At 37.0% G+C, this 26,773-nt stretch overlaps 1 protein-coding gene across 1 annotated transcript; it reads right to left on the bottom strand.

Moving 5' to 3' along the window:
- Positions 1 to 3,231: 3,231 nt before the first annotated feature.
- Positions 3,232 to 21,550, bottom strand: LOC137941139 (alpha,alpha-trehalose-phosphate synthase [UDP-forming] 1-like). The gene is made up of 17 exons (XM_068786424.1): positions 20,976 to 21,550; positions 20,748 to 20,845; positions 19,367 to 19,755; positions 17,999 to 18,113; positions 17,718 to 17,819; positions 10,973 to 11,123; positions 10,370 to 10,458; positions 9,723 to 9,771; positions 9,215 to 9,315; positions 8,627 to 8,814; positions 8,185 to 8,302; positions 5,187 to 5,366; positions 4,898 to 5,020; positions 4,710 to 4,797; positions 4,493 to 4,623; positions 4,156 to 4,254; positions 3,232 to 3,995 (listed from the first exon to the last, which is right to left on the bottom strand). Exons 1-17 carry the CDS (start codon positions 21,322 to 21,324, stop codon positions 3,600 to 3,602), a joined length of 2,766 nt encoding a protein of 921 aa, XP_068642525.1. The 5' UTR covers positions 21,325 to 21,550; the 3' UTR covers positions 3,232 to 3,599.
- Between the last annotated feature and the right edge of the window lie 5,223 nt (positions 21,551 to 26,773).

The following is a 26,773-nucleotide window of genomic DNA, read 5'->3' as shown; positions in this document are numbered from 1 at the left end:
GGAAATCCTTCCTGAAGCTTGTGGCTATTACTGAATGGATACCCTCTAATAAGTTCCCTCAAACTAAAATTTGACGGCATTACAAGGAGTAATTCGGTGTGTGCCAGCTATGGTAGTGTCTTCAAGGGCCATGATGGTAATATCATTCTCTCTTTTGCTGGCTAGTTAGTATTTCTGGTTCACTTTCTGCAGAGACACAGAGTCTACTTAATTGCATCCATATGGTTCAGGATCACTTCAATCTTCCACAAGAAATTTGAAAGTGACTCCTCTACTGTCACTTGGCGTTGTAAGAAAGGGGCTGATCCTCCATGGTGTTCGCCATCTCAGATAGAGAAAGCTTTTGATGTCGCTCAACACCTTACAATCACTTGGCCCTGCACCAAGATCTGCCAGTGCAATTGGTGATGACCTTGCCAGGGAAGGAACCTCCTTTTCCAAAGTAAGTTACTTTGTATACTCGTCTGTTGTTCTTGGTTGTATTTTTTTCTCTCTTTGGCCACCTTATCATGTTGTTGGGGAGTTAGCTTGTCACTCTCTTATCTCGCCAAAGAAATCTCTTCACCTGTAAAAAAAAAAAAAAACTTCTAAAACCTCCAAAATTTTCTTTTTGGTGAATTTTTCTAATGTTTTAAAATACAGAAACTTTTAAAAGGCAAGTAAAAATGTAATCTCACTGAGCCCTGCAACCTAGCACCACCAAACACTCACACAGACTAAAAATATCAATAAAAATTTGCAGGCATAATTCAAACGAACTTCATGCATGCTCATGGTTGTATTTTCACTGTAAAACAATGGCAACCCCTATAAAAACATCCTTATCTTGAATAGAATTTTTTCTCTACAAATATACAAATAGCTCAATATACAAGAAAAACTTGTAAGAGGTTTTGATAAACCTTCATGAAGCATGAAGAGTACCTCCAGAATCTCAATCTACTTATATGTGTCAAAGTATCCAAAGATACCTTCTTGGTCATAGCTTTTTTTTTAAATTGTTATTGTTATAGTTAATTTAATATAATTATTAAAAGTATTATTTTGAATAGCAAGAAAAATAGGTGTTAACTAGAGAAGGGCAGGAACTTTTATTCAGACCTCACCAAAATGCTGGTGAGGTTTACATCATTTGAGCTCATCTATCACATAGAGACAAAAGGCATCTTTTGAAATCTAAGATCAGTATTTAAAGAGCCAGTTGTATGAAGGGGTATTTAAGATTCTTTATCTGAATCGCTCTGCTCAGAACTGGGAAGATGTTATACATTAAAAGAAAAAGAACAATCCTACTGCTTCACCAATAACCAAAAAGTGACTGAACCCACCTAGTTTTATAGAACTGTGTCTTCCCTGCGGATTGAAATAGTTACATTGCATCCCCGCTCAAGTTTTTCTCTTATTTTATTCAAACAAAAATTTAACTTTCGCGCTCAGTGAAACGCACTCCATTGAGCTGGAGCGAACCTTTTTGGGTATACCATTTGGGCCCTACTTCACAGCGTTGGCTTTGTGCTAGATGTCAATTCAGTAACTCTCTGATAGCAGCTTAAAGTCAACGCGTAAATGCTAAAAAAAAACAAAACTTAACAAGCATAGTTGGACATGTTTTTATTTCCGGCAGAAATTCGTTTCTTACAAAAGAAAACTCAATTCATCCAGAGGATGCCTAAGTTGTTATCCAGCAGAATTTCCGATCATAGAACTGGGAAATTCAAAGCAAACCCAACGCAGTTGCAATCCTTATCTATGTTTTCGATCCGCAAGACAATAAAAATCAAGTCCCTAATCAAATATGCGATCTGCAGCCCAGAGAGAAGAGAAAACAAAATCTCGTACCTCCGTCATTTTTGAAAATTAGAGCCTTTCAACGGATTGCGAATATCTAAATGGACAATAAGCGAAGCTAGTCAGAAAATTTAATGGTAAATGGATAGAGCCGTTCGCCTGAGCTAGGGCAGCTGATCGAGATCCGTTTACCTTTTCTGTGATCTGTTGTTAATTGGTACAACTTATATGGCGGGTCAGAATCCGATAAGAGTACCTGATTGAGTGACCAAACTCGGGTAGGGGTGTAGACTCGTGAGTTTAACTCTTCCTGGTTACAATGGAGTTGCCAACCCAGTCGGGTAAGTTCAGCCGGGTGACTAATCAACTCGGATAGGTTATTTTACGTATCAACTATAAACACATGCTATATAATATGTATCAGTATCATGCAACTTGATTGTGGTTCCATTCCAACCCTTAGATGGAACCACTTCAACCGAAGGATGGATGTGTTACTTGTATACTGAGTATATTATCTTGCCAAGATTGGGGATAGCTTCCCTGTATACAGAGGAAGGCACCCTACAAAGCGTGCGCACAAGTTGCGTTCAGGATCAGGTTTATTGAAATGTCGAACCCGAACCTGAACCCTGAAATCTGCCAAAAAAAAAACCAACTCCGACCCTGAACCCGACTCAATCACCATCCTTCTAATCCCATCCCTTGATCAGTTTGGGTCAAATTTGGGAAAACTTGTCCCTGTGGGGTGAAATCAAAATCCAAACTCAGGTTTTTAGGGTTGGGTCAAGTCGGGTTCTCCGTAAAACCCAACCCGATGCCCACCCCTATCCCATACCACCTTTTCTCTTTCCATCGACTTGCTTGACCAAGGGAAGAAAATGAACCAGGTCGCTTTATGGTTTTAAGATAGTCTAAAATATTATGAAGTTATTTTACCCTATTTTAGAGAATGATAAGAAGGGGTTGAAAATGGTTATCTAACTCGAATTTAGGAACTGACTTTGAGACTTAAAAACCTCAATTACAAGGGTTGAGGAGAGTGGAGAGACCCCAAACTGACCTACTTCTTGTAATGTCCGAGTTGTGGGTCAAACTTAGAGAAACCTTAAGGTGCCAGGATATATACTAATTGAGAAATGAGCCTTAAGGTTTTAGGATATATATACAAGCATTGTGTAGATTTTTCTGAGTAATTAGAGAGGATGAAGTCATTGTTCTTCCAATTTATAGGATACGAGTCAAAAAAGAAAGCAGACAATGTCAAGATTTACAGCCTCCATAGCTGGAAAGTAAGGCTGCATTTGCCATCGGAGTCCTTCAGGGCCTGTTTGGAACCCACAAAAGAAAAGAAAAGAACAAAGAACCAGTACTATTCATCAACTAACTAGTGTTCGGCTCTGCTCTCTCTGTCCAACACCAAAGACATCTGCTTCTTGAAAATTGAGAACCTGACAGAATGTATTTATTTATTTTCCAAAATACTATATGAACAGAAGAGGTCCATCCTCTCTATTTATGTGGACAAATATTCATTACTTCTACACCACAAAATGATTGACTGACCAAACAAAGAAAAAGGAACCATGTAACAGCAAGGCCGTCAACAGGTAAGAAATTTGAGTGATATACATTTCTGGCTTATTATCCACTTTAAATTTCTCCCCCATAAATCGTCCGGATTACTTACTTCTTCTCTGTTGACTGCTCTAACTGACTAACAGGCTATCACTCAGGTGAACAATTTACAGTAAGTCAATTCTGAAACCTCCATTTCCTCACTCCCACTAGAATCATAAAACTGATGAAAGTTAACGAGAAGCTGAAGCCAACTCTTTCAAAAACGTGACCACATCGTCTGATGACACAAGAAGATACCTTGCATTTGAGCATTTCCTCCCTACAGCGCAAGAGAAGTAGTTTTCGCCCTTGAGATCGAGCACTGATGATCCTTCATGCCATGCAATATTTTCTTGTGAGGATCGCCATACCCCATCGCCGTTATTTGTCACTCCTCTCCTTTCAGGTGCTACTGATGCCTTCTGGTTCCGGTTATGGGACGTCTTACAACCACTTCTATTGTTTGACAGCTTCTGTGAAAAGCGTCTATCAGTGGTCTTGATGATGTCAGAGGCCACCTTTGCTCTTGTAGTAGTTACTGGTTCTGCTGGGAGCTCTGGTTCAAAAAATGTATAGATGTCTTCATCCTGATACAGTAATTTGCACCTCAACAGAGTTAATTGTATTAATACTTTTTGTCTCGCAGAAATAATAATGTCGACTGAGATAATATTCAGAAAAATAATATCAACCGATATGGAGTTGACAATAAAACTGATACTGAACATTCAATCAGACAAAAACTACCTTTCCTAAAAAGTGACCAATGCATAGCACGTAATCAATTGGTGTCTCCACGCATTTGCTGTGAACTATTTCTCCTAAGATACGATCAATGGCTGCCCCCTGCAACGTTTCATAAAAATGAAACAGTTTTTACTTGAAGGAAAAATATCAGTAGGAAATGGAAAGACAAAAACTCCTTTTCATTGGGGAAGTTTTTCATCACAAGCCACCTGGGCATTAAATAAAGTTTCTCATAAATCAGCAGAAAGGGATGTGAAGCAGTATTAATACAGAATGGAATTGGTTGTTATAAACCACACAGCATACTCATCTATGACTTGGTTTGATCTGGACTCACCTTAGTAACACCAACAGATCGGACCTCAACTGACCGGCTTCCTTGAACAACATCAACAGCCGCATTGGAGATGGGACCGGTCCACAAATGCTGCAACATATCCCTTGCTTGAAGCCTTCCAAATTCAACATCTACAACCATAATAAGATGAGATAGAAATGGAAATAACAATAGATGATCCCATGTCAAATTAAACATGATGTATTTCCCTTATTACCTGCATACTTGTAATTCCATACAAGTGAAGTTTCACGAAGCTCAACATTAGACCTTGGTGTTCTTTCATTGAAGTACTCAAAAACATGCTGTCCATGTAAATGAGTCAACAAATTCAGTGGAAAGATAACAAGTAGTAAAGTAAATTTTGAGTAAAAATGACATGAGCCAGTCGCACAAAAGTTTTACCTTCACACTATCTACCCAATCCATATTTAGATGCTCTGGCATTGTTGTCATCCATTCTCCTTTAGTCAGACGCAAAAACATTCCGTTCTCCGCAGCTAACCACATGTTATAGTGCCCAAAATTCTACAGATAAAACAATATATACAGGAGAAAATAAATCAGAGAAATAATAATAATATAGGGGTAAGAAAGACTAGGTGGTTACCTCATCTAGGACACTTCTATTATTTCCACTGAGGATCAGTGACATGATAACAATTAAGGGTAATGAAGAGTAGAAGGTAGTTACCTCATCTAGGACACTTCTATCACTACCACTGAGGACAACAATAGTTGTCTTTGGATCACTGCAAAGAATTTCTAGGGGTTCTTTCAACTCAGGATGTAATTTAAAATCCATTTCTTTGATCTGATCTCCCCCTCTTCGCCCTGGGCTCTCCACAGGTTCTGTCAATGTTGCATTGAATCCCTAACATTTTGATAAAACATAATTAAAAATATTCAGACAAACAGACACCAAGGGCTGCATGACCATGACAACAATGTTTCCAAACTAGTATTCTTTGCCACAAACAGTAGACATTCAGACAGCCATACTTATCAGCATCAGCACAGAATTTTTGTTAGTAGTTCATGGCAAGTATGTTCCATGAAAGGAAGCAAACTTTAATCGTCTCTAAATACTTCTGTGCTAACAGATAACGTAATCAAGCTCTTTGGCAACTAAAACTTCCACAATTCAAAACTACAGAGAAATAAAGGATGTCAGTATTAGAAAGAGCCAAAAGATACCACAACAAATATTTCTAGTGGTTCACCAACAAGAGGCCTCCTGCAACTATCCTATTATAGAGGGGTTACACCAACTTGTATCTAGACCAGTCACTAGCTAATGGAGGTGCATTATAGAACCCTAATCAAGTGTGCATGTTTTTTTACTAAATAACCAGCTATGAACGTATACAATCTGCACAATCTGATTCATCTACAAATGGGCAATATAACCCACCACAGATCTATTAAACAGATGGATTATGAGAATACGTCAAATAACAGAAAAAGCTGTCGAGTCAAAGAAGTCCGAATTAGATATGGTGTACTAAAGGTTTAATACAGGCCACTAATGTCCAATTTGTGAGAATTTTCACCTAATCGAAGTACATGAAGGAGTCAATTTGTTACAAAGAAAAATCTATACTATAGGGTGAGAGAATTGCCTGTGTTTCCTACGAAGAGAAGGGAAAATACAACACAGATGATGTAATAAACATCAGCTGCCACAGCAACAAACAATTGGTGAAGCAGAGGTTTTGATCTGACTAAACACCATTTAAACATGCTGACATAAGAAGTTAAAATATGAATCCTACTCAATCATATAACATGAGATCCTCCAGAGAAAACTAAAACTAACACTAGTCCTCAATGGTTTACTCAATCTCCTAATTGTTAACCTGTATTTTGGAGGGTAACAGCATAGTGGAATACGTGACAGATAGAAGATTTTTAGACTCAATATTGTGATGCTAACTCCTTTTCAGATTTTAAGTGACTGATTACATAATAGTCCAATAAATTTAGTCCTTTCCAAAATAAACTGGTAGTGTAAATTGAAAGTGTTTAACCTTTTGGGCTGACTTTACACAACCTGGGTCTGAAATATTTTAATCAGTGCTGACCAACAATCAAGTATTAAAATAATCACTCAACAGTCACATAAAAAAACAGCAAACTCTGCAGCAAAAGTGCATGCAGAAAATAGCTGTCCTAGAACATCTGAATGAGACATCTATGTGAAATTTGAGAGATGCTATCTCAGGATGTTAGAAAAGTGTGTCCACAACTATCTCAGGATATATTAGGAAAGTCACAGTGTCTCCAAAGCTCAGAAACTTCAAGCTGAAAAGATTATGTCAACCAGGGTTTGAGAAAATTGGTCAAACAGTCTCAGCTCAAACTAGGCCAAAATCCTAACCAGGGATTATCAGAGCGAAAGAAGAAGTCTAAACTAAGGAGATATTTTCAAACCTCAAGCAATATTACTAGTAGTTACTAATTTTGAACTTATCATAAGGTACAGTAACAGGTATCAAGATAGAAATGAGCAACGAGAAATCAATTCGTCATAGTTTCTTTTTTTTCATCCAAAGTTTGTTTGATACAAAATTACAAGCAGGGAAAAAACTGGAAAATGCAGATACCAGAAACTAGCTAAGGAGTTGCATAACTTGGATAGTCAACATAGATGAAGTCATATCTTGATCAAAAGAAGTTCAAATCAAGTGGAATTTTCTTTTCATTAGTTAGTTACCTAATTTTGGATACAAAATTACAAGCAGGGAAAAAACTGGAAAATGCAGATACCAGAAACTAGCTAAGGAGTTGCATAACTTGGATAGTCAACATAGATGAAGTCATATCTTGATCAAAAGAAGTTCAAATCAAGTGGAATTTTCTTTTCATTAGTTAGTTACCTAATTTTGGATTTGAATGATGTGCATAAATGTGATCTTTTAACTAACCTATGTAGCTCTAAGTTTAGTTGACATGACTGCAAATTTAAGATTGAATATTAATGTTTAAATAGGATAAGGCAGAACAAATTAGAGTTGGACTTGGATTCTTTTATAACATAACTTTATATAAGCAATCTAGGACATGAATAAGAGCATCTTCTCATTAGTTTGAACTCAGGAACAAAAGTTCAAGAGATACATCTCATCCTTGAAGAAGTTATATGGAGAGATAACTTTAGAAATTTTCAGATTGCAAACTTGAGCCTAAACCCAAGCCAAATTTATATCACAGCAACTGCATTTTCCTTATGACGCAAGGATCCTTAAGTTTGTTCGTTCTTTGCATCATCTCACCTTTCATTTCCCTTCTTACAGCCAAAATATCCCTTTCCTACAGGTTTTTCTTTCCTCATTTTTCAGACTACAATCAAGCTTCTCCTCTCTTTTTTACTGTTTCCTTTTTCTTTCATCTTTGCAAAATCTGGATTGTATTAATTTCAAAAAAATAAAAATTAAAGAAATAATTGACACCAAACAAACAAACAAAAAAAGAGTGGGACAAAGGAATTGAGAAATAATGAGATTCTTAGTCTTTTTTATAGCTACTATTTTTTTCTTTTTTTTTTATAGTCAATTTCTTAGAGTTTCCATTAACCAGAATTTTTTTTGAATCCATACAAAGCATTATTGAAAAATACCATCAAGGATTTCGAGCTCCATAAGATATGAGTTTGAAGGACAACATTGAAAAATGAATAAGAATGAAAGTACCAGTATAAGTAATCGATTCTTGGACTGGAGATAACGATCAACAGCATCCTCCATTGGCAGCACTGGTGGAACTTGTCTAGTCCTCAGTTGAGCTTCAACAATAGTGTCATTGAGTTCACTACATGTCCAATAAATGATACATCAATATTTGCTCTTGAATTTTTTTATAAAATTAGGTTAGTGCCACTGTTAGGGTGTGATTGAAAAAAGAAAAGCTTAGTTCAGGGTCAATGATATCTTAGGTGAGCCCAATAAAGTTCGTCAAGGTTCTAAACTCCTATTCCCTATTTGTTATTAAGAGCTCCAGAGCTTTGAGCCAATTTCCTCTCTTAAGTGTAGTCTTTCTGACTATTGAAAAGGAAAAAAAGAATTCTAGTTGCTAATTAGAATAATAGGGAAAAAGGGAAATTGAAATATGAGATAGTATTTGGACTGTAGATACCTGACAAATGTTTCTGCCCAATCTTGAGCAGTGTGAGTCGTTACATGTATGAAATTAAGCATATGTCGCTTTTCTCTTTCATCAGCAGGCATGTTCAATGCATACTCAATTGAGTTAGCCACTTCCGTTATATTCCATGGATTAACAAGGAGAGCACCTGCACCTAGAGACTGTGCAGCTCCTGCAAACTACAAAATAACAGAGACACATAAATAGGCAGTCATAGACAGAACATTATTTTTACCATTTTGCCAAGAAATAAATGAAAGCAATGTATAAAGAATCCTTAGGTCTCCCTGTGAATGTGCAGCTAAGGGGAAAATTCTCATTCATTACCTATTTCAGCTATAAACCCATTTCTACATGTGAACGGAGCTATACCTCAAAAAAGTGACATGTAAGGTCAAGTATTATACCACTAATCTTAAATTTAAAGAGCAAAAATAATGTCTAAACAAGTCCTTGATGGTCACAACACATATTTTTACATAGGATTCACTTGCTAACACTAAATTCGACAGTAATAGGGAAATAAACATAATTAAAACAAACACTATATGAACTCAAGCGAAGGATCGAAATTATCACCTCACTAAGAATGAGGACACCTTTCTTAGATTCCTGGCAAGCCACAAACTCATAACTGACCAGATTCATTCCATCCCTCAATGAAGTCACTAGAGCCACATCTAGGGAAAAAAAGAGAGGGAGAAAATAAGAAAACAAAAGCATAATGCTTCTCCAACCTCGTAAGTTATCAGATAACCTCAAAAGAACAAATGGTTGTCCTAACATTTTGGTAGCAACTGGATCTTGTCCATGAGCTTCTACAAATTGCTACAGAAGGTTACTCAAATTACAGATATTTTAGGGAGATCTGTACTTTTCTCTCCTTTTTTAGTAATCTAGTTTTGCGGCTTATAGGAAAACCTTTTGTGGAATATGAATCATCTCATTACAGAAGATTTGGACTCCATGTAGTGGGAAAAGTTTGACAGAAATTTCAGATCATACTCAGTGGGAAAGTCAGTGTTGCTTTATACGGAGGTAAAGATTCAAGCCAAGTAGTCAGACAAAAGAGAGAGAAAATAATTACCCGTCACAGCATATAGTGCACATAACGCATGGAAGTCAAGTGATCGATCCTGCAAGAAGGACAAAAGCAGAAAACCTAAGTCTTCAGGTTTAAAACCAAAAACTAAAAGAACCAAGTCAAATGATAAAAATGATGCCTTTGTTATATATTTGATCCTGGAGCAGATCATGAGTAATCAAACTAGGTAACAAGGATCCCGATACCCAAACCATGGTACACCATGCGACAATATATACTAGGTCTGAAGAGTTCAAGGAAAGATGAAACTAAGACATTAACACAAACCATATCAAGAATAGCCAAGCAACCACTTCAATACTACGTAAAAAATGAATGCCATAGCCTGTTCTAGTATTCTGACTGAATAAGCAATGACCACTCCACTGATATGTAACAAATCAGAATATTGAACAGAAAAAGTTATACAGAAGTGATACTCAAACTATCTCAAAAGAAAATTTATACAGATAGTTGAACTAGAAAATCTGCCCCTCTCAATGAAATTCACCATTTATCTGAAAAGAAACAAGACATCTAGTTCACTCATAGACGATGACCAATTACTCAAGGATGAAAATAGGTTCTTAAATCAACTTCAGGAAGACTTATGCAGTAATGACATAATAGTCGAAGTCGAAGAGTGTTACCAAGTGATGTATTGGGACAGCAGTTAATGTCCCAAATCGACCATTAATACGTCCAACAATTTCATGCACTTGACTTGTAAGTTTTTGATCTGTAAGAAAATTGAACAAACACATCTCCATTATATGTTGCAAGCAATCAAAATTTTGATCAATATGCTTGATATAGATGGGTAACACGGTACCATTCAAGTGAAATCAAAGCTGTTTTTTTTTTTTGGGAACAAATCACTCTGAAGCTATCATGAAAAATACCTCGTTAATCCCTAACATAAAATATATTGTTTAAAAAAAACTCGTTAGATTTTTTTGAGATTGGCTACAAGTGTTAACCATAAGACTTGAACAGAAGACCTCATGTTAACAAACCTCGATGTGGGCAGTGAGAAACACTCCTCACAATGAAAACTTTGAGTTGTCATAAAAAATGAAGTTGGTGCAGGACACCTGTCCTAGTTTACGGAAATTTAAGGCAATCCTGGACAAAAAAAAAATCCAAGTACACCACCATATGCAATTCAAAATGCCTATCCATGAACATAAAAAGAAGAAAAGAGAGAAAACGAAAGGAACCCTAGATAATCCACACAGAGTGAAGACACATACACTCAGGGACATCTGTTCTCGTTGGGACAGCAATTTGCAGCAAAACAACTTTATCACGCCAATTAGGATTCTCCTCAAGGAATTTTTCAAATGCCAAAATCTTCTGGGGAATTCCTTTAATCATGTCAAGGCGGTCCACACCCAACATCACCTGCCACAACATAGCCCAAATGCTGACCAAAAAATTAGATATAAAAAGTAGATTGGCATGAAAAAACAGTCTTCTGAATTAATGACAACTATTTAAAATAGAGTTCCAAAAGTGACAACTCAAGTGAGTAGGATCAATGCATAACACAGTAAAGACACTTTAAGTTATAAAGGAAATAATAAAACAAAGAAACAAATACAGGGTGATAAATAAAAAAAGTGTCACTACAAAAGAAAAAAATTAAGATAAACTGATTTTGAAAGAAAGTGAACAATGGAGAACCAAGAAACAAATGTAAAAAATTTAATTGTGGCTTAGTATTTACCCTATTACAAATTTATTTGAAATAACCAAAAACATAATTTTGTTGAGTACCCAAATAATTTCAAATATTAATGGTAAGATGATAATGTAACCCAACATACACAGATCACAAGTTTATTGGATATGTTGTAGTCCAAATCATGGATATTTCTGAATTGTTCCATTGTGTTTGGAGTTCTTGAGTGGAGAGTAATTTGTCATGGGTTTATGAACTCTATGCGAAGTTCTTTAGTCTGAAATATAGGGATAGAACTATGATTGATTATTTTATTGACTTGCAAACCTTACTAACCAAGATTGGCGTATACCATCATTTTACAATAAATGAGAAAGAGCTTTGGAAGCAATTTGTGTAAATTCATGCGGCCAATTTTCTTAATGGGTTAGGTCCCGAACATGATGCAATTTGGACCCAAATACTTGCTTCTAATGATGTACCCTCGTTGAAGAAAGCTTTTAACAAAGTAGTTTGAGCAGAAATAATTGTGATATCATAGGGCAACAAGGAAAATAAAGGGGCAGAAGTTGTTGCCTTAAATATTCAATCCATACCGAGTTGTTCAGAGGCACCTTGTAGACGTGGAGGAGGTAGTAGGGAACAAGGTGGGATAGTTATGGCCATGGTGAAGGCAGTGGTAGAGGCCGTGGTTATGGTAGAAGTGATAGTTGTGTCTATTGTGGGCACAATAATCATTTCTTAGATAAGTGCTAGGACAAGTTTGGAAAACCTGCTCAGGCCAATTCTAGTGTTTCAGAAGGTGATGAAACTTCCGCGAGCCATGAAATAGGTATGATTCCTGGTGCTCTAGATGAACTTCAAAAATTGGCTCAAAGGTTCGCAAAATTGACTTTGTCAACCACATCTATGAAGCTTAATGATTCGATGTCCATAGCCACAACCATCATGACTAGTTCAAAAATGTTAGTTTTACATGCCTCTCCTACCACGTTGTTAGTTGTTAGTGATTGATTCTGATGCATCTTCGCACAAGTCAGGTATGTCTTTCATATTTACTTCTCTTAGTCAATCATTCTATTTAGACATGTCACCTTTGTTGATGGTGCCTCCTCACCTATTAATGGAGTGGTCAAAGTTCAGCCTATTTCATCTTTACCCGTAGAATTTTTTTTATGTGTCCATAAATTTCATGTTAACTTGTTGTCTATCGATCAAATTACAAACTCTTTGAATTATTTGGTAACCTTCTTTCCTACTCATTATGTATTTCAAAACCTTCATGAGGAGGATGATTGATTTAGACTGTGAGAGTAAGGGTCTTGACCACTTGGAAGGCTCATCAGTGTCGTTGTCTTTGTCACTCCAAGCAGATGTGTCACCCTTCCAGTATCACTTCGGCTAGGACATCCCTCCCCAACCAAGTTAATTTAGATGTTTCCAGCTTTGTCTTCTACCTTGTCATTTCAATGTGAATTTTGCCAACTCAAGAAGTACCACCAGACATCGTTTCCTTCTAGTCAAAGTCATTATACTAGTTTGTTTGAAGTTGTCCATTCGGCTATATAGGGACCTTGTCAAGCAACTAGCGTCTTTGCTTCTTTTTTTTTTTTTTGAGAATGTTATGAGAATTTAAAAGAGGAGCTAAAACCCATTACAAGCTAGGGGAGCTCTCCAGTTATAACCAATGATTGGAGAAAGGCTCATATTTTGATCTGACAGTCAGCAAAATAATTGGCTGAACAGGGGACATGATTCCAGGTACAGTGTAAGTTGCAATATTACAAATATCAAGGAAGGTGTCCCAATGTCTCCAAGGGGGAGCCTTGGCTTTAGCGCCCCTTTCGATGATGACTTTGGAGTCTCCCTTGACAATCAATGGTCCAGAGAATCTGTTACGGTAAATTTTGAGGCTATGAAAGAGGTTGGTGAGTTTGGCTGAGGTGGAGTCCGAGATACCAAGAGGGCCGACATAGGCACAAGGAGGGAGCCGTCAGCCGAATGGAAACCGCCACCAAAATCAGCAGGACCCGAACATCCAGTAGGGCTTCCATCAAAATTCAATTTGAGAGTTCCAGCCGACAGGGTTGCCATTCGGCCATAGTAGCTCGTTGAGGGGGGGGGGGGGGGGGGGGGGGGCAGCCATCTGGGCCACCAGTTGCTTCTCAAGTGCGTGCCTTTCTGGTGGAGGAACTCTTTCTTGGTAAGGAGCCAAGAAGAGACCTGGCTAGCAATGTCTTCAGAGAGTGCCTCAATGTTGGTCAGTTTGCACTAGAAGCATGCGTTCCTTTCAGATGGACCAAGGGATGACGCTAATGCAGTTGGAGAGGAGCAATTTGCCAACCTTGGAGAGGCGAGTTCCACGCATGGATTGGATCTCATGGAGAGAGGGTCCTGTATGACGCAAGCCTGGATGCCAATTCGATGGAACAGCAGGGTCCAGATTCTCCAAGCGAAAGGGCAATGAAAGAGCACGTGGTTGACAAATTCCGCCTCGGCATTACAAAGAGGGCAGGCAGGGTCTGGTCTCGAATTGCCATGTTTGGCCAGTTTATTAGTGTTCAGGATTTTATTTAAACACGTAGTCTAGAGGAAGAATCGGGCCCGAGGTTGAGCAATGATGTGCCAAACTTGAGCAATTGGATGTTGATCGTCTGAGAAGGCACCATGGTAGAGCTGGGAGTATGCCAAGGCAATCAAAAAGGAGCAATTGGGGTTGGCTAACAAGTATTTTGTTTCCTTCATTGATGATTTTAGTCAATCCATATGAGTGTACCTCCTACAAAAGAAATTTGAAGTATTTGATGTGTTTCTCAATTTTTATAGTAAAATAAAAAATCAGCCTAGTGCAAATCTTTGTATATTTCGTTCCTTTTGTCAAGCTAACGGTATTCATCAGCCTTCTTGTGTGTATACCCCCATAACAAAACGAGGTAACAAAAATGAAAAATATTCACTTGAGGTTGCGTGAACCATGTTATTTTAGGTGCAGGTTTCGAAATTCTATTGGGGCGATGCTATCCTTGTTGCTTGTTTTCTTTTCAACAAGATGACCTCTAATATAATTGGAGGAAAAGTTCCACCACAAATTCTTAAACCTAGCGATGAATTGTTTCCTTTTTGTCCTCATGTTTTTGGGTCTATGCTTTATGCATGTTTTTGGTCCATCACATGACAAGCTATCTCCAAGATCAATTAATTGTGTTTTCCTTGGGTATTCTCATACTCAAAAAGAGCACGTGTTATTGTCCTTATACCAAAAAACCTTGTCTGTTGATATCACAATCTTTAAAAAATTCCTAATTTTCAAAGTCTGATGACTCTACTATTTTTATACTCTTGATGTTGATGTTGTTGATGTTGTTGCTCTTGTTTCGATGGAGGATGTTCCTAGTGCCACACCTAGTGCTGCCCAGCCAAAGCTATTGCAAGTTTACCAACGAATGGAAACCTCTCAAAACACCATCAAAAGTTCCATCCTTTATATCTTTGCTAGTTTCCTCCTCATCGATGACTCTTGATGTAAGCGATTTAAGTCTTCCTAATACTTTTCGCAAGGTATACATGCTTGTACTCACCATCTCATATCTAAATTTGTGCCCTCTGACTCGTTGTCTGATCCGTTCAAAATGAAAGGAGGTCATGGATGTAGAGATGGAGGTGTTGCTTGATAGGGCTACTTAGATGTTGTGAGATCCACTTCCAGATGCTGCCTTTGTGGATTACCGTCGGGTCTACACTATGAAATACAAGGCTAATGGGTAGATAGAGCAGAAGAAAGCCAAACTTGTAGCTATGACATATACCCAAACATATGGTGTGGATGTTTTTGAAACTTTCTTGCTTGTGGCTCAATTGACATTTGTTCACATTTTGATTTTTGTTGTTGTGCGAGTTAGGCATAAAAAATGCATTCTTGTGTGGGGCTTTAAAGGAAGAGGCATACATGGAGCAACCTCCTAGGTATGTAGGCTAAATAAGGCCATTTGTGGCCTCAAAACAAAGCCCAAAACATGGTTTGACAAGTTCAACAAAGTGATTATGTTTTTGGGTTTGGACAGAAGTCATTGTGACCACTCATTGTTTGTTTTGAAAAGGTCCTGAAGTTGTAGTGCTCGTTGTGTATGTGGGTGACATAGTGCTGTCAGGAAGTAATGAAAAAGATATGGAAGAAGTTATAGTACATCTTGCAAAACATTTCCAAGGCAAAGTCTTAGGTTCCCTCAAGTATTTCCTTGAGGTTGAGGTGGCAAGAAGTAAGGCAGGGATTGTTATGACACAAAGTAAATAGTTACAAGTATCCTACAAGAGTATGGTTTGTAGGGAGCAAAGGCCGTTGAAACACCCATGAAAGTTAACCATAATCTTCATGAAAATGACAGTGTTGAACTCAAAGATAAGACTGTGTATAGAGGGATTAGTGGGCTAAACTGATTTATGCCATAGTTACGCAGCTTGGCATCTCATTTTCTATAAGTGTAATCACTCAATTCATGGAGCATCCAAGAAAGATTCATTTAGAGGTTGCACCATAGAGTATTGAGATATTTGAAGAGAACACCGAGTAAAGAATTATTTATGAGCCACATGGTCATTTGTAATTGACGGATGCTTTGATGCTGACTATGCAATGTCCAAGCTGAACAGAAAGTCTACCACTAGGCATTATGTATTTGTTAGAGGGAATTTGATTAGTTGGAAGAGCAAAAAAAAAGGATGTTATGGCTCGATCTAGTGTAGAAGCAGAATACTAGGCAATGACTCACACTATTTTTTTTTTTAAATGATGTTGATTTTTATTAAGACAAAAGCTCAAAAGAGCAAATTACAAAGGAGGGAATCCCTCCCATACAATGAGATTGTTGGGAAGTTCCGAATTTAGCCAATTTATCAGCCAGAGAGTTGGCTGATCTAGGAATGAGATTCCAATTACAATACAAAGAAGATACAATGTCAGCAATACTATCAGTGATGGAATGAGATTCCAATTACAATGCAAAGAAGATACAATGTCAGCAATACTATCAGTGATGGGCCAGTGGCGCCAAGGGGGGAGGTTGTCTTTGGAACACCAACTAATAAATGGCTCACACTGTTAGTGAACTCCTACGCGTTTAAGTAGTTTTGCAAGAATTAAACTTCCCAAAGAAGGTGTAACGGTAATGCATCGTGACAATTAAGCTGTCATTTTCATTGCTAGTAATCCAATCTCTCATGAATGAACTAAACATACTGAGGTAGATTGTCATTTCATCCGTGATGCAGTAATGAGAGGTGTGGTGGTTACTCCGTATGTTAAATTTGCAAATCAGTTTGGTGATTTAGTTACTATGGCCTTGGGGGAAAAAAGAACTTGGGAATTTTTGTTATAAGTTGAACTTCTAGACACAAACACTCTAGCTTGAGGGGGAGTGTTAAATTATATGAAAAGGGTAGTTTGGTCATTTTATATTAATTAGATTGTTCCTCTAAGTTTGAAGCAAGTGTGATTTGGTGTATGTGTCATATGGTTCTATTTTTAGTTAATTCTGAGTTGTAATTAGGGAGTTGTGGTCAGTTGGGTATAGAGGGGCATTTATGTACTTTTGACACATTATGACTTAATCGGGGATTAATATGGAGGGGTCAAATTTCAGAATCCTCAATGAGTACAGGTTGTGCATTCCTCCTCTCTCTTGTGTTCTCCTTTCTCCCTTCTTCTCTCTGTAACTTCTCAATGTTCCACTTCTACAAGACTCATTTACCAAGATCAGCTAATCAGCCAGCTGATTCTTTTGCTAAACAAGGGGTATACCTCCTATATCTCATTGTAATGGAGACCTCCTCCTAGTTTTGTTCTATTGCCTTTTTGCTTTGGAACAAAATTTGGCTTTCTTGAAAAAAATAAAAAATAAAAGAAAAAATCAAACTAATTGATCTGGATGCATGTCTTTACAAAAGATGTAAACCTTACTCAGGCATCAACACATGAAACAAAACCCAATCTTACGTCTCATAGAGCAGAAAGGAGAATTCATCCAGCCATCAGACATTGTTGGGACTAGGCTCTGATGATTATGATGATGATTATACTTATGGAGGTGAATCTTTTTTACAGCTAAAAAACAAATGCCTCACATAGCATAGAGGCAGATCAAGATATCAGAAAATTTCAACATTTAGTGGGAACCTAATGATCAAGGATCAAGAGCTGAGTACCAAGTAATCCGAAAAATACAGCAAAGAGCAAAAACTTGATGTTATTAAATTCTGAGTAAACTTAATGTTACTAAATTCTGAATATTTAAAAATTTCACTGAACTAAAGGAGCCCACCTTTCGCCCAGCAAATCTATCTTTCAACTCCTTGATATGATCCTGAACCTTTGGTAGATCAAGTGCTCGAATAAACCGTTCAGAATCAATCCCTATGGGAAACTGAAGGTCAGAAAATAGAAGAAATAAGTGTCTCAAGGAAGAGTATCATATAATAAAAATAAATTATCTAGTGATAGAGGGCCTTTAGTAACACAAAGGGGAAGAAGAAAGTACAACACAACTGCAGTACCAAATAGCAAAATTTTACTCATAATTTTTTAAAGAATATTATAATATACCGCAGCCACCCGAGTTAGCTTTCCTTGGTCCTCAACTCCTTCAGGTGTGCCCTCAAGTCCAAGAATCCGGGTGCAAGCACTAACAAAGTGCCTTGCATAGTCGTAGGTGTGGAAGCTGAAATTTTTGCAAATCCAAATTGAGACCTCTCCAGTGCAACAAATTATGTGAGTCTTTTAGCAAGACACGTTATCTTTGAAAGTAACTAGCAGAATTTTATAAGACATTAACACTAAACAAGTCCAATTACCGAGTTCAGAAGAGGCACCATGAAGTACTTCAACCGAACACATCACAGGATTATAGTTATAAGAAGATTACATACACTGAAACTACAACATAAGCAAAATGAACTCTAGATAAAATTTTGCACCAAATTATTTCTTAATAAAGTGGTGGGTGTAACTATCTATGCTAATGTGCATCCCTTAGATCTCAAACAATTTCATCAAGCACAAGTAAAAGATATTAGAGACAATCATATGGCAGAGAATGGTGTGCCAGACTTTTCCATCTTCTACCTTACAGTTAATATGAGTACTACATGACTTGTTTTGAACACTAAACATATTCTGGACCCTTTTTCACGATCTAAACAGATCACTCAAGCAGAAGTAAAGTATTTCTTCTCCAAAACCTGCAGAAGATTTACTGTAGAAAGTTGATAAATGGCACACATGAACTACAAATAGATGGACTATCGAAAAGTCCACAAAGGATGGAGCATAGTCCAACAATCTACAATCTGCATGCTCCTTAGAAACAATCAATACCACAAACTACTACGAGAAATAAAAAGTCAATAAGACCATGGAATAAGAGAGCACAACTAACCTGATGCTAAATTTTTTGTCATACTGGAGTTCAGAAATCTGGCACAAACAGTGCAATCTCCAGTGACCTAGCTCATTATGGCCATTTCACTTACATAATATAGAAGTCACTGTGCTACATATTGGTCATCAAATCTGGATAGTTTATTGGGTGACATTTGTTTTGGAGTCAGGGGACAACAGAAAAATGCTCAAGTGTTTGCAGTTTCATGAATCAAAGATTGCCTACCCTAATCCTTTCACTCCATCTATCTGAATAATTCAGTTATTGGTGTTAATAGTTAGTAAAGATGTCAAACATCCGCCAAGGAGCACATAGAATGGAAAAGCAGGTAGCATTTAAAATCAGGAGTACAGCAGAAAGAAGCAAAAGGAAACAATGACATCCAGTTTTTACTATAAGCCCCTTAAATGAACTATTCAGATTGGTAACCAAAAGTAGACAAAAAGTACATGATACATATACATGAAGATGCATACATAACAGGGAGAGGGCGAGAGAGAGAGAGAGAGAGAGGTTACAGATTTTGGCATTACCCAACTAGATCTGCTGCAAGAACTGATCTCAACAACTCTGAACGAGACGGAAGTGTTCTATGGATCTCAGAGGAAGGAAAAGGGGTGTGAAGGAACCAACCAACTTTCATGTTACTGTTATACTCTTTTAAGCATTTAGGAAGAAACATAAGATGGTAGTCATGGCACCAGACAACATCCCCATCGATATAATGCTCATTGACCACATCTGCAAACATTTGGTTGGCCTTCTTATATGCATCAAACTGAGACTGGAAGCTTCTGGTGGTCGCCAGCCTATCTTCTTGCGGAAGACCGAGGTAGTGGAAAAGGGGCCACAAGATGTTGTTGCAGTATCCATTATAATACTGATGAACTATCTCTTCATCTAGGAAAACCGGAATACATCTCTGATCTCAGAAAATTAAAAATAAAATGAGTAACGAACTGATAAAAAATTTCAAATGTGGGTAAAAATATGGAAATTTACTATTTACAGTATTATTTTAGCACACATACAGCATGAGATAAATTACCAACTAAAATTAATTTCCTTTTGTCAAGTAATTAAATAGCAATTGTGGCAAGTTCAACGAACAGTTCACAAAGATAATACGGAGACTGAATTAACCAAAATACAGTTCAAGATGGGCTGTAAAGCAAATCAAAATATTATATTCTGATAAATGGAGGATTACAAAATCATTGTCCTTAATAGAACTAGTTTTGGACCAGTAAAAGTCTTTTCTAGAGATACAAATTGGACTCCATGAAAGAAAGTAGATGAAAAGAAATCCTTCAAGTAAAATCAGAATGTATCTCATTTCCATAAACTTGTATAAGTTAAACTTGTAACAGAACACTCAACATGTAAAATTATAACATCCCAAGGTTGTTTCACAGAACCTAAACAGCACACCAGTGTATGTATTTTATTCATAGTTTATGTGTCCTCTTGGTTTCTTTTTCTAGTTATTTTGTTCACAAACCGAGTAAAACCTTGCCGGTCCTAAAAACTGAAAAAAAGTCATAAATAGTATGCAAATTTAAACAGTCGTCGCTGTGAAAACCTAGCAGTCTCTATACTGGATTCATGATGGAAGGTTTCGATACAAACACCCAACAAAAACTATAACAGTGAAACACAGACTGGATTGGGTAAGATCCGCTACTCAAAGAAATTCACCTCGAACCTGCCTTTTGAAATCAAATAAAAGAAATACCAAAACTACTCTGCTTGAAGCAAAATAGACGTGGTCCAGAAAAAAACTACATAACATATCAGGAAATCTTAGAGTTAGACAGTGACAACAGTAAACAAAAAATACATAGAGACGCCAGAAACAAAACCATTAAGATGAACATGTATTTTAAATATACCACAAAAGTGCAAGCCATTCACCTTTTCAGCCAAAGCCTTGGTAAGCGCTTTCTGGCCAACCTCGTCCGGTACATTAACGCCGGCCCATCCTATCCACTTCGCCTCGAACTCCTTCACACCTGCCACAAAATCTCATCAACTCGTAAATGTAGCAAGACAAAATGCAAAAATGAACCAAACCACAACCCAAAACAACAAACTATAACAATAACAGGCAGTGGAAACAATTAAACTTTCCACGGCGCTCACCAAGAAGAGCACTAACAAGCCCGCCGCCACTGATCTCGAGAGACCAGGAGTCCCCTCGGCGCAACGCAGACACCGGCAACCTGTTAGCGACGACCAGCAGGCGCTGCTTCGTCTGACGCAACTCCCGACGGTCGATTCCCTCGGCAAGCGATCTCAGCGCCGCGGGAGTGTCGATCAACTCCTCGTCCCAGACTCCGGAATAGTTCAAATCAGTATCAACCGAATCAACTTCGACTGCATTCGGCTCCTGCGAATTCCGGCTCGATTTTCTAAATTCTCTCTCCCTCAGCAGCCTCTCCACTCTCGTCGACGGCACTCCGGAGCTTCGGTTGTACTTGTTCCCTGGCATGTATTTCTATTTTATATTTTAGAATTAAGAAACAAACAAATAAATGGCAGCTGCGTCTCTCGTAAATTTCTGAGCCAGAGAAGGAGCGAAGATCCAACGGTTGAGATTCAGTTACGGAGGCGCCGCGATGATCTCGGGAGGTTCAGACTTGAGAGAGAGATAGAGAGAGCGAGAGAGAGATAGAGAGAAACAGATGCAAAAAACCAGAGTAATCAGTGAACCGAGAAGGAGGAAACAGAGAGGAGGAGGAGGAGGGAACGCATGCGTCGGTATCAAACGCCTGTAAATTTGATTTTGAAGGAAGTTATGGTAGTGGAGGCCAGAGCCAGAAGAGAAGGGCATTCACGTAATTTTATCAAACTCCAAGGTCGGTTTCTGAACAATCTCCACTGGACCCCTTCTTTATTCATTTTCTCGTGGGAGGAACCGACGAGCTGTAGTTCACCGAGCGCGACTGTGCTCACGCAAGTTGAGATTCCGGTCTTCCACCCCCTGCCCGAACCCATTAATCGACCGAACAGTCCGCACACTTTCACCGCCCACGACTCCACCCATCAAACGGCTGAGCCTTCTCCTCGGTCACAGCTGGGACCAAAAATTTCCGTCTCCCTAGCCCTAGCGGTCCCACCAGGTAAAGACTAGGCGGAAGAAGAGATTACCGGGAGCTGTCACGTGGCGGCTCCTTGCTACACAAGTCTCTTCGGCTAATTTCGTTCTTTCCCGCTAAAAGGCCGGTCTGACGTGGCAAGCCCTCATGCACCAGAACCGCGGCCGCTGCGTTTGACGTGATCCCGCGGGATCACGTAACGACAAAATCTCTGTTTACGTCATAAAACAGGTGGAGAAAATCGAAATTCGATTAATAGTAATACGGGAAGTGTAGTTTATTAAGGAGTAGAGGTCGCTGTCGGAAGCTTTTGTTAGTGCGGGGGGCACACGTAGAAATGATAGAAAAACACCTTGGGTACGAGGAAGCCATAGACAGGCCTCCTAAACATGCAGGAGACGCGTCCCATTCCGGGTTTCCTATTTTAATTGAGAGGCTGAGTTTGTTTGTTTTCTTTTAATATGCATGTTATCAATAATTCGGTAAGGGATGGCCCCCACATACATATCATTACTTTTGGTCACATAAGGAGTGATTTCTGGCTCACAAGTGTCCATTTTAACCCTTTTTTTTTTTACTTAATTTGTTCACATAATAAAGGATAGAGAATAATTATTTCATTAAATTAATTTTAAATTATTTATTTTTTATTAATATGAAGAATATTTATGTGATTAACTTCTAATTTTTTCCTCCTTAAATAGTTAATAGAGATCTTTTATGTCGTATTATGTTGCTACGATTTGTTTTACGTTGTTGTATAATCTAGGGTGGATCGAAAAGGGCCAAAAGGAAATTTTTCTTTTTGTCCCATAAGGTAACACCTTTTTTTCTTTGCCTTAAGTATATGACCTATACTCTTAGATAGAACTTTTAGGTTCTACTGTCAAATTTGATGTTATATTTTTAATTTATAAATTTAAATATATCTTGTATTCATTACTTTGACAGCATAGAAATGGAATAAATTAAACCTAAGATAACTGGAATGGTAAATACAATTTAAGTTATTCCTTTATTTATTCCAAATAATTAAACTAAATATAATCTTCTCCTTCATAAGTAGTTTGTAGTGATTTGAAGCAATAATTCGCCTTGTTCACTCAAACAAATAAGTTTAATTCGAAAACATACAAACTTATTTTGTCTCATCACATCTCAAGCCCATGATTGTACACGTAATTATTTACACCCCATCTCCGATAGACATATTATATTTATATGTATTATTTGTTTCTAATGAAATTGAAAAATATATCTTAAAATTCATGCTACTATGAGTTGTTGTTTTTTTTTAAAGCTATTTTCTTACATTAAAAAAATAAAAGATGCTTATTATTAATAACTTTATTATGTAAAAATAAAATTTTAAAAATCAATCTGAAGTCCAACCTCAAAGCAAGACAGCAAGACATAGTTTTTTTCTTTCTATGCTCCCAAGCACTCAATTTGGCTCGATTTAAGTTGGCCAAAATCGGTAAAACCGGGGTGAAACCTGGATGGGTTAAGGTCAACTCAGGGTAATTCCGTTATTTCCGACTTGTTTTAGATCCTGAATCTATGGTTCGACTTTCAGACAAACCGTTCCAGATTAACTAAATCAGACCGGATTTAGGGAGATTGATTCCGGGCGTATCCACGTGTTAAACTACTTAGCGGATAGGAACCGATGCCGGATAATTAATTCCGGGACAGTTCGGCGTCGGTAGACCCGGTAATATAAAAAGTCACATTAATGAAGGCATAACATAACGTAATATTCTCCACGTGCAGGAGGGAATCTTGTGGTGACGTGAGACCCGTGCGGATGGAATCCAACTGAGTCGCGAAGCTAAATAAAATATAAAAAAATAAAACGAAACCGGGAAATGAGAGCGATTAATCTTTCCTAGGCAACTTCTTAGTTTTTGAAAATGACTCCTCAGGACTTGTGATATTGCGAATCTGAGGACATGCGTCGCATGTGACCCGACTTTCTATAATTTTTATTTAATAATAAAATTAGAATTAAATGACTTAAAATTTTATTTCTTATTATTCTATATTTACTTATTACCCCATGCATTTGTGGTGTCGTTTGATTTTTTATTATTATCAAAATTTAATGATAAAATGAAGAAAAAGGCATTATTATAAATACAATGAAGTAGATAACATTTTTTTGTGGTTTTGGATGCACCCAAAAAAAATTGGTGGTTGTAAGAACAAAATCTTACTCCAATTTCTCTTGTCCCATGAAAATTAAAATACATAGGAAACTGAGTTTCGTAGTGTTTTAATAAGAAACAATGAGAAAAATAGAACAAAATGCATTAAACTAGTTTGTGACTATTGAAATGATCTTGCACCTTATTTTTTGGTTAATTTTGAACTTTTTGTTTTGTTTCAATTATAGACATAAACCACACACAACCTAAATAAAAGGAATTAAATTTTAAAATATTCTCAATCAAAATTTGGTCATAGAAAAAAAATTTAAAATGGTTTCTCTTGACTAATAATGCTCAAATCAAATAAGTTGGTATAGTGTATACCCATTAGAAAAAAAAATTAGTAAGGTGTTTGATATACTAGGAGGTAAATATCCGTATTTATTCGAGTCCATCTTATCCTCGTGAGATACCTAAAACACCCCAAACATATCGGTGATACATGAAACCCTTGAAATTGGTCTTATTTACCATCCTATTTAGAAACAACCAAACCGTATGTAAAAAAAGAAAAACACTAAGAGGGGCATTTTCATCTACTTTACCACAAAAGGAAAAACAAAATTTATCTCCCTCCTGTCTCCTTTCTCCCTTGGAACAAAACTCTCCCAAAGAGCAAAGAGAATATACTTCTCCTGTTTGTCCTTATCCCTACCCCCATTCAAATATATCTTCCCGATTGAGAAATTGAAGAATATCTATACGACCCACTATGAGAAAGAAAGCTACCACGTAGAGGCGATTGCTTTTGCCAAAAAGAGCCAAGAGTAGGGAAAATGATTTGCATTTGGCAAGAGGGATGATGTGACTTTTCACATATTAGGAGGAGACAGAAGGGATTCTGAGATTTCTTGGGAAGAGGTTTGGTTTCTTGGTATTTCTTTGCTCTTGTTGGCTAACTATTTTGGGATAAGCCTTCGACCCATTTAACACAGTATTAGAGTAGGTGTTCAGGTGCAAGCTTCCACCCCCAGATCGTCTACATATAGTAAGTGCTAGAAAAAAAAGGGATTCACACGTGAGAGAGAGAAAGTATTGGAAAGAAATTTTTTATATGAAAAAATGAGTAGAAAGATATTGGGTTTATTAGTTATGAAAAAAATTCCTATATTAGCTAGTCATTTTGGGATGATCAACCCAATTTCTAATAACTTACCATTATTTTCCCATGTTTTGTATTAGAGCAGACAAGGGTGAGACCAAACTAGTTATGAAAATGAATATTAATACTAAATGATCCTTTGGTGATGATATTAGTTAACAACTAGTTTAAATACAATGGAGAGGGGACGGGGTTACCCTCCCTTCCCATGAGTCTTTATAGGAGAGGAACTTTGGTTTAATGGGGTCTCTTTCTTTTCTACAAGTGGGGGAACCCTCCTCACTTGCTAATAATCGTAGGGGGAGAGTAGGGCTAGAGGTTCCCTCACCTGTTGGGGGAGGGGGCTTCATGCGGGGAAGTCTTCATGTATGTCCTTGTTGCATATTTGATCTGAGTGGGTTGACTATGTTTGCAAGATAGTCAATAGAACTTGATTGGTTAGTTAGGCTTTAATTGATCTCAAGTTAAAGGTTTATTGGACTAGATGGATGGATTAGATCTAGTTGAACTTATTTCAATTGATTAGTTTAGTTTGAGTATGATGATTTTGGTTGAGACCCTAAATTTGAGATTAAACTTAATATACCTTGTTGTCACCAATTTGATAAATGAAAAAAAAATGATACTTATTGAACAAATTTTTATAAATTGAACAAAGAATATTCTCAATATATGTAATGAGTACATGTAACAAAAAAATTGCTATAAATAGAACACTTTTCTAAAACAAATTAATGTATAAAAATCTTGTAGCTACATAAGACATTGGCTTGTCGAGGAGAAGGTTTATATTCAATTAAAGATAGAGTAGTAAACAAATAAAGATTGAAATGGGTAAAGGGTTATTCTATTATCTATTTTAGCTACTCTATATCTATTTTGTTACCTCTTTATTTGGAACAAGAAAGGAATGCCTACTATTATAAGAGTGTAATAAAAATAACATGCAAGCTTATGATAATGCTATAAAACATATAGATATTAAAACACTATAAACCATAAAACTTAAAATATAAATAAGTTACTTTTTACCACAATTTTTTTCACACTTACAATAGGATAATTAATTTTGTTTGAAAAATTGCCTATATATTTGTTTACGTAATTGATTACGAAATAATTTTTACCCATATTTATTTCATTCATGTGTTGATAAATATGTAAATCCCTACACGAGTCAAAAATTGTAAGTTCTAGTAAAAAGACATATTTTCTATTACCAATCAAGAGCAGGGCAAATTTGTTTATCTGTGTAACAAAAAAATATTTTTAAGGATCTGGACATAGTCAAGTACTATAAAATATAACTATTTCATATTTCTTTCAAAGTCTCCAATAGTTATGTTAAACATTCTTTTGATAATAGACTCAATACTAATTTCCTCTTATGATTTCATCAACACTTGATAATTTAAACCTTCAATTAGGAAACATAAGATTGAGTTTAGACTCATAAATATGATTACAAATGGCATAATGGTTGGTCAAATATTCAAAGAATAAGATTATTCTATGAGATTATGAAGGGTA

The sequence above is a fragment of the Aristolochia californica genome, unplaced genomic scaffold (assembly GCF_029961685.1).
Source record: "Aristolochia californica isolate CCGP_79_NKW_82.1479 unplaced genomic scaffold, dmAriCali1.0.hap1 SCAF_9, whole genome shotgun sequence".
Classification (NCBI taxonomy): Eukaryota; Viridiplantae; Streptophyta; class Magnoliopsida; order Piperales; family Aristolochiaceae; genus Aristolochia; species Aristolochia californica.
Note: the sequence above shows the minus strand (reverse complement) of the source record. Positions and strands in the feature narration are given on the sequence as shown.

Bases quoted from the DNA above. Each gene is read 5' to 3' on its own strand.
- LOC137941139 (XM_068786424.1), bottom strand. From the start codon at position 21,324: ATGCCAGGGAACAAGTACAACCGAAGCTCCGGAGTGCCGTCGACGAGA. The intron at 19,756-20,747 runs GTGAATGGCTTG...TTCTGAGATCAG, and splicing joins CCAAGGCTTTGGCTGAAAAG to AGATGTATTCCGGTTTTCCT. The intron at 4,624-4,709 runs GTAATAAGGGAA...TTATGGTTGTAG, and splicing joins ATGGAATTACAAGTATGCAG to ATGTTGAATTTGGAAGGCTT.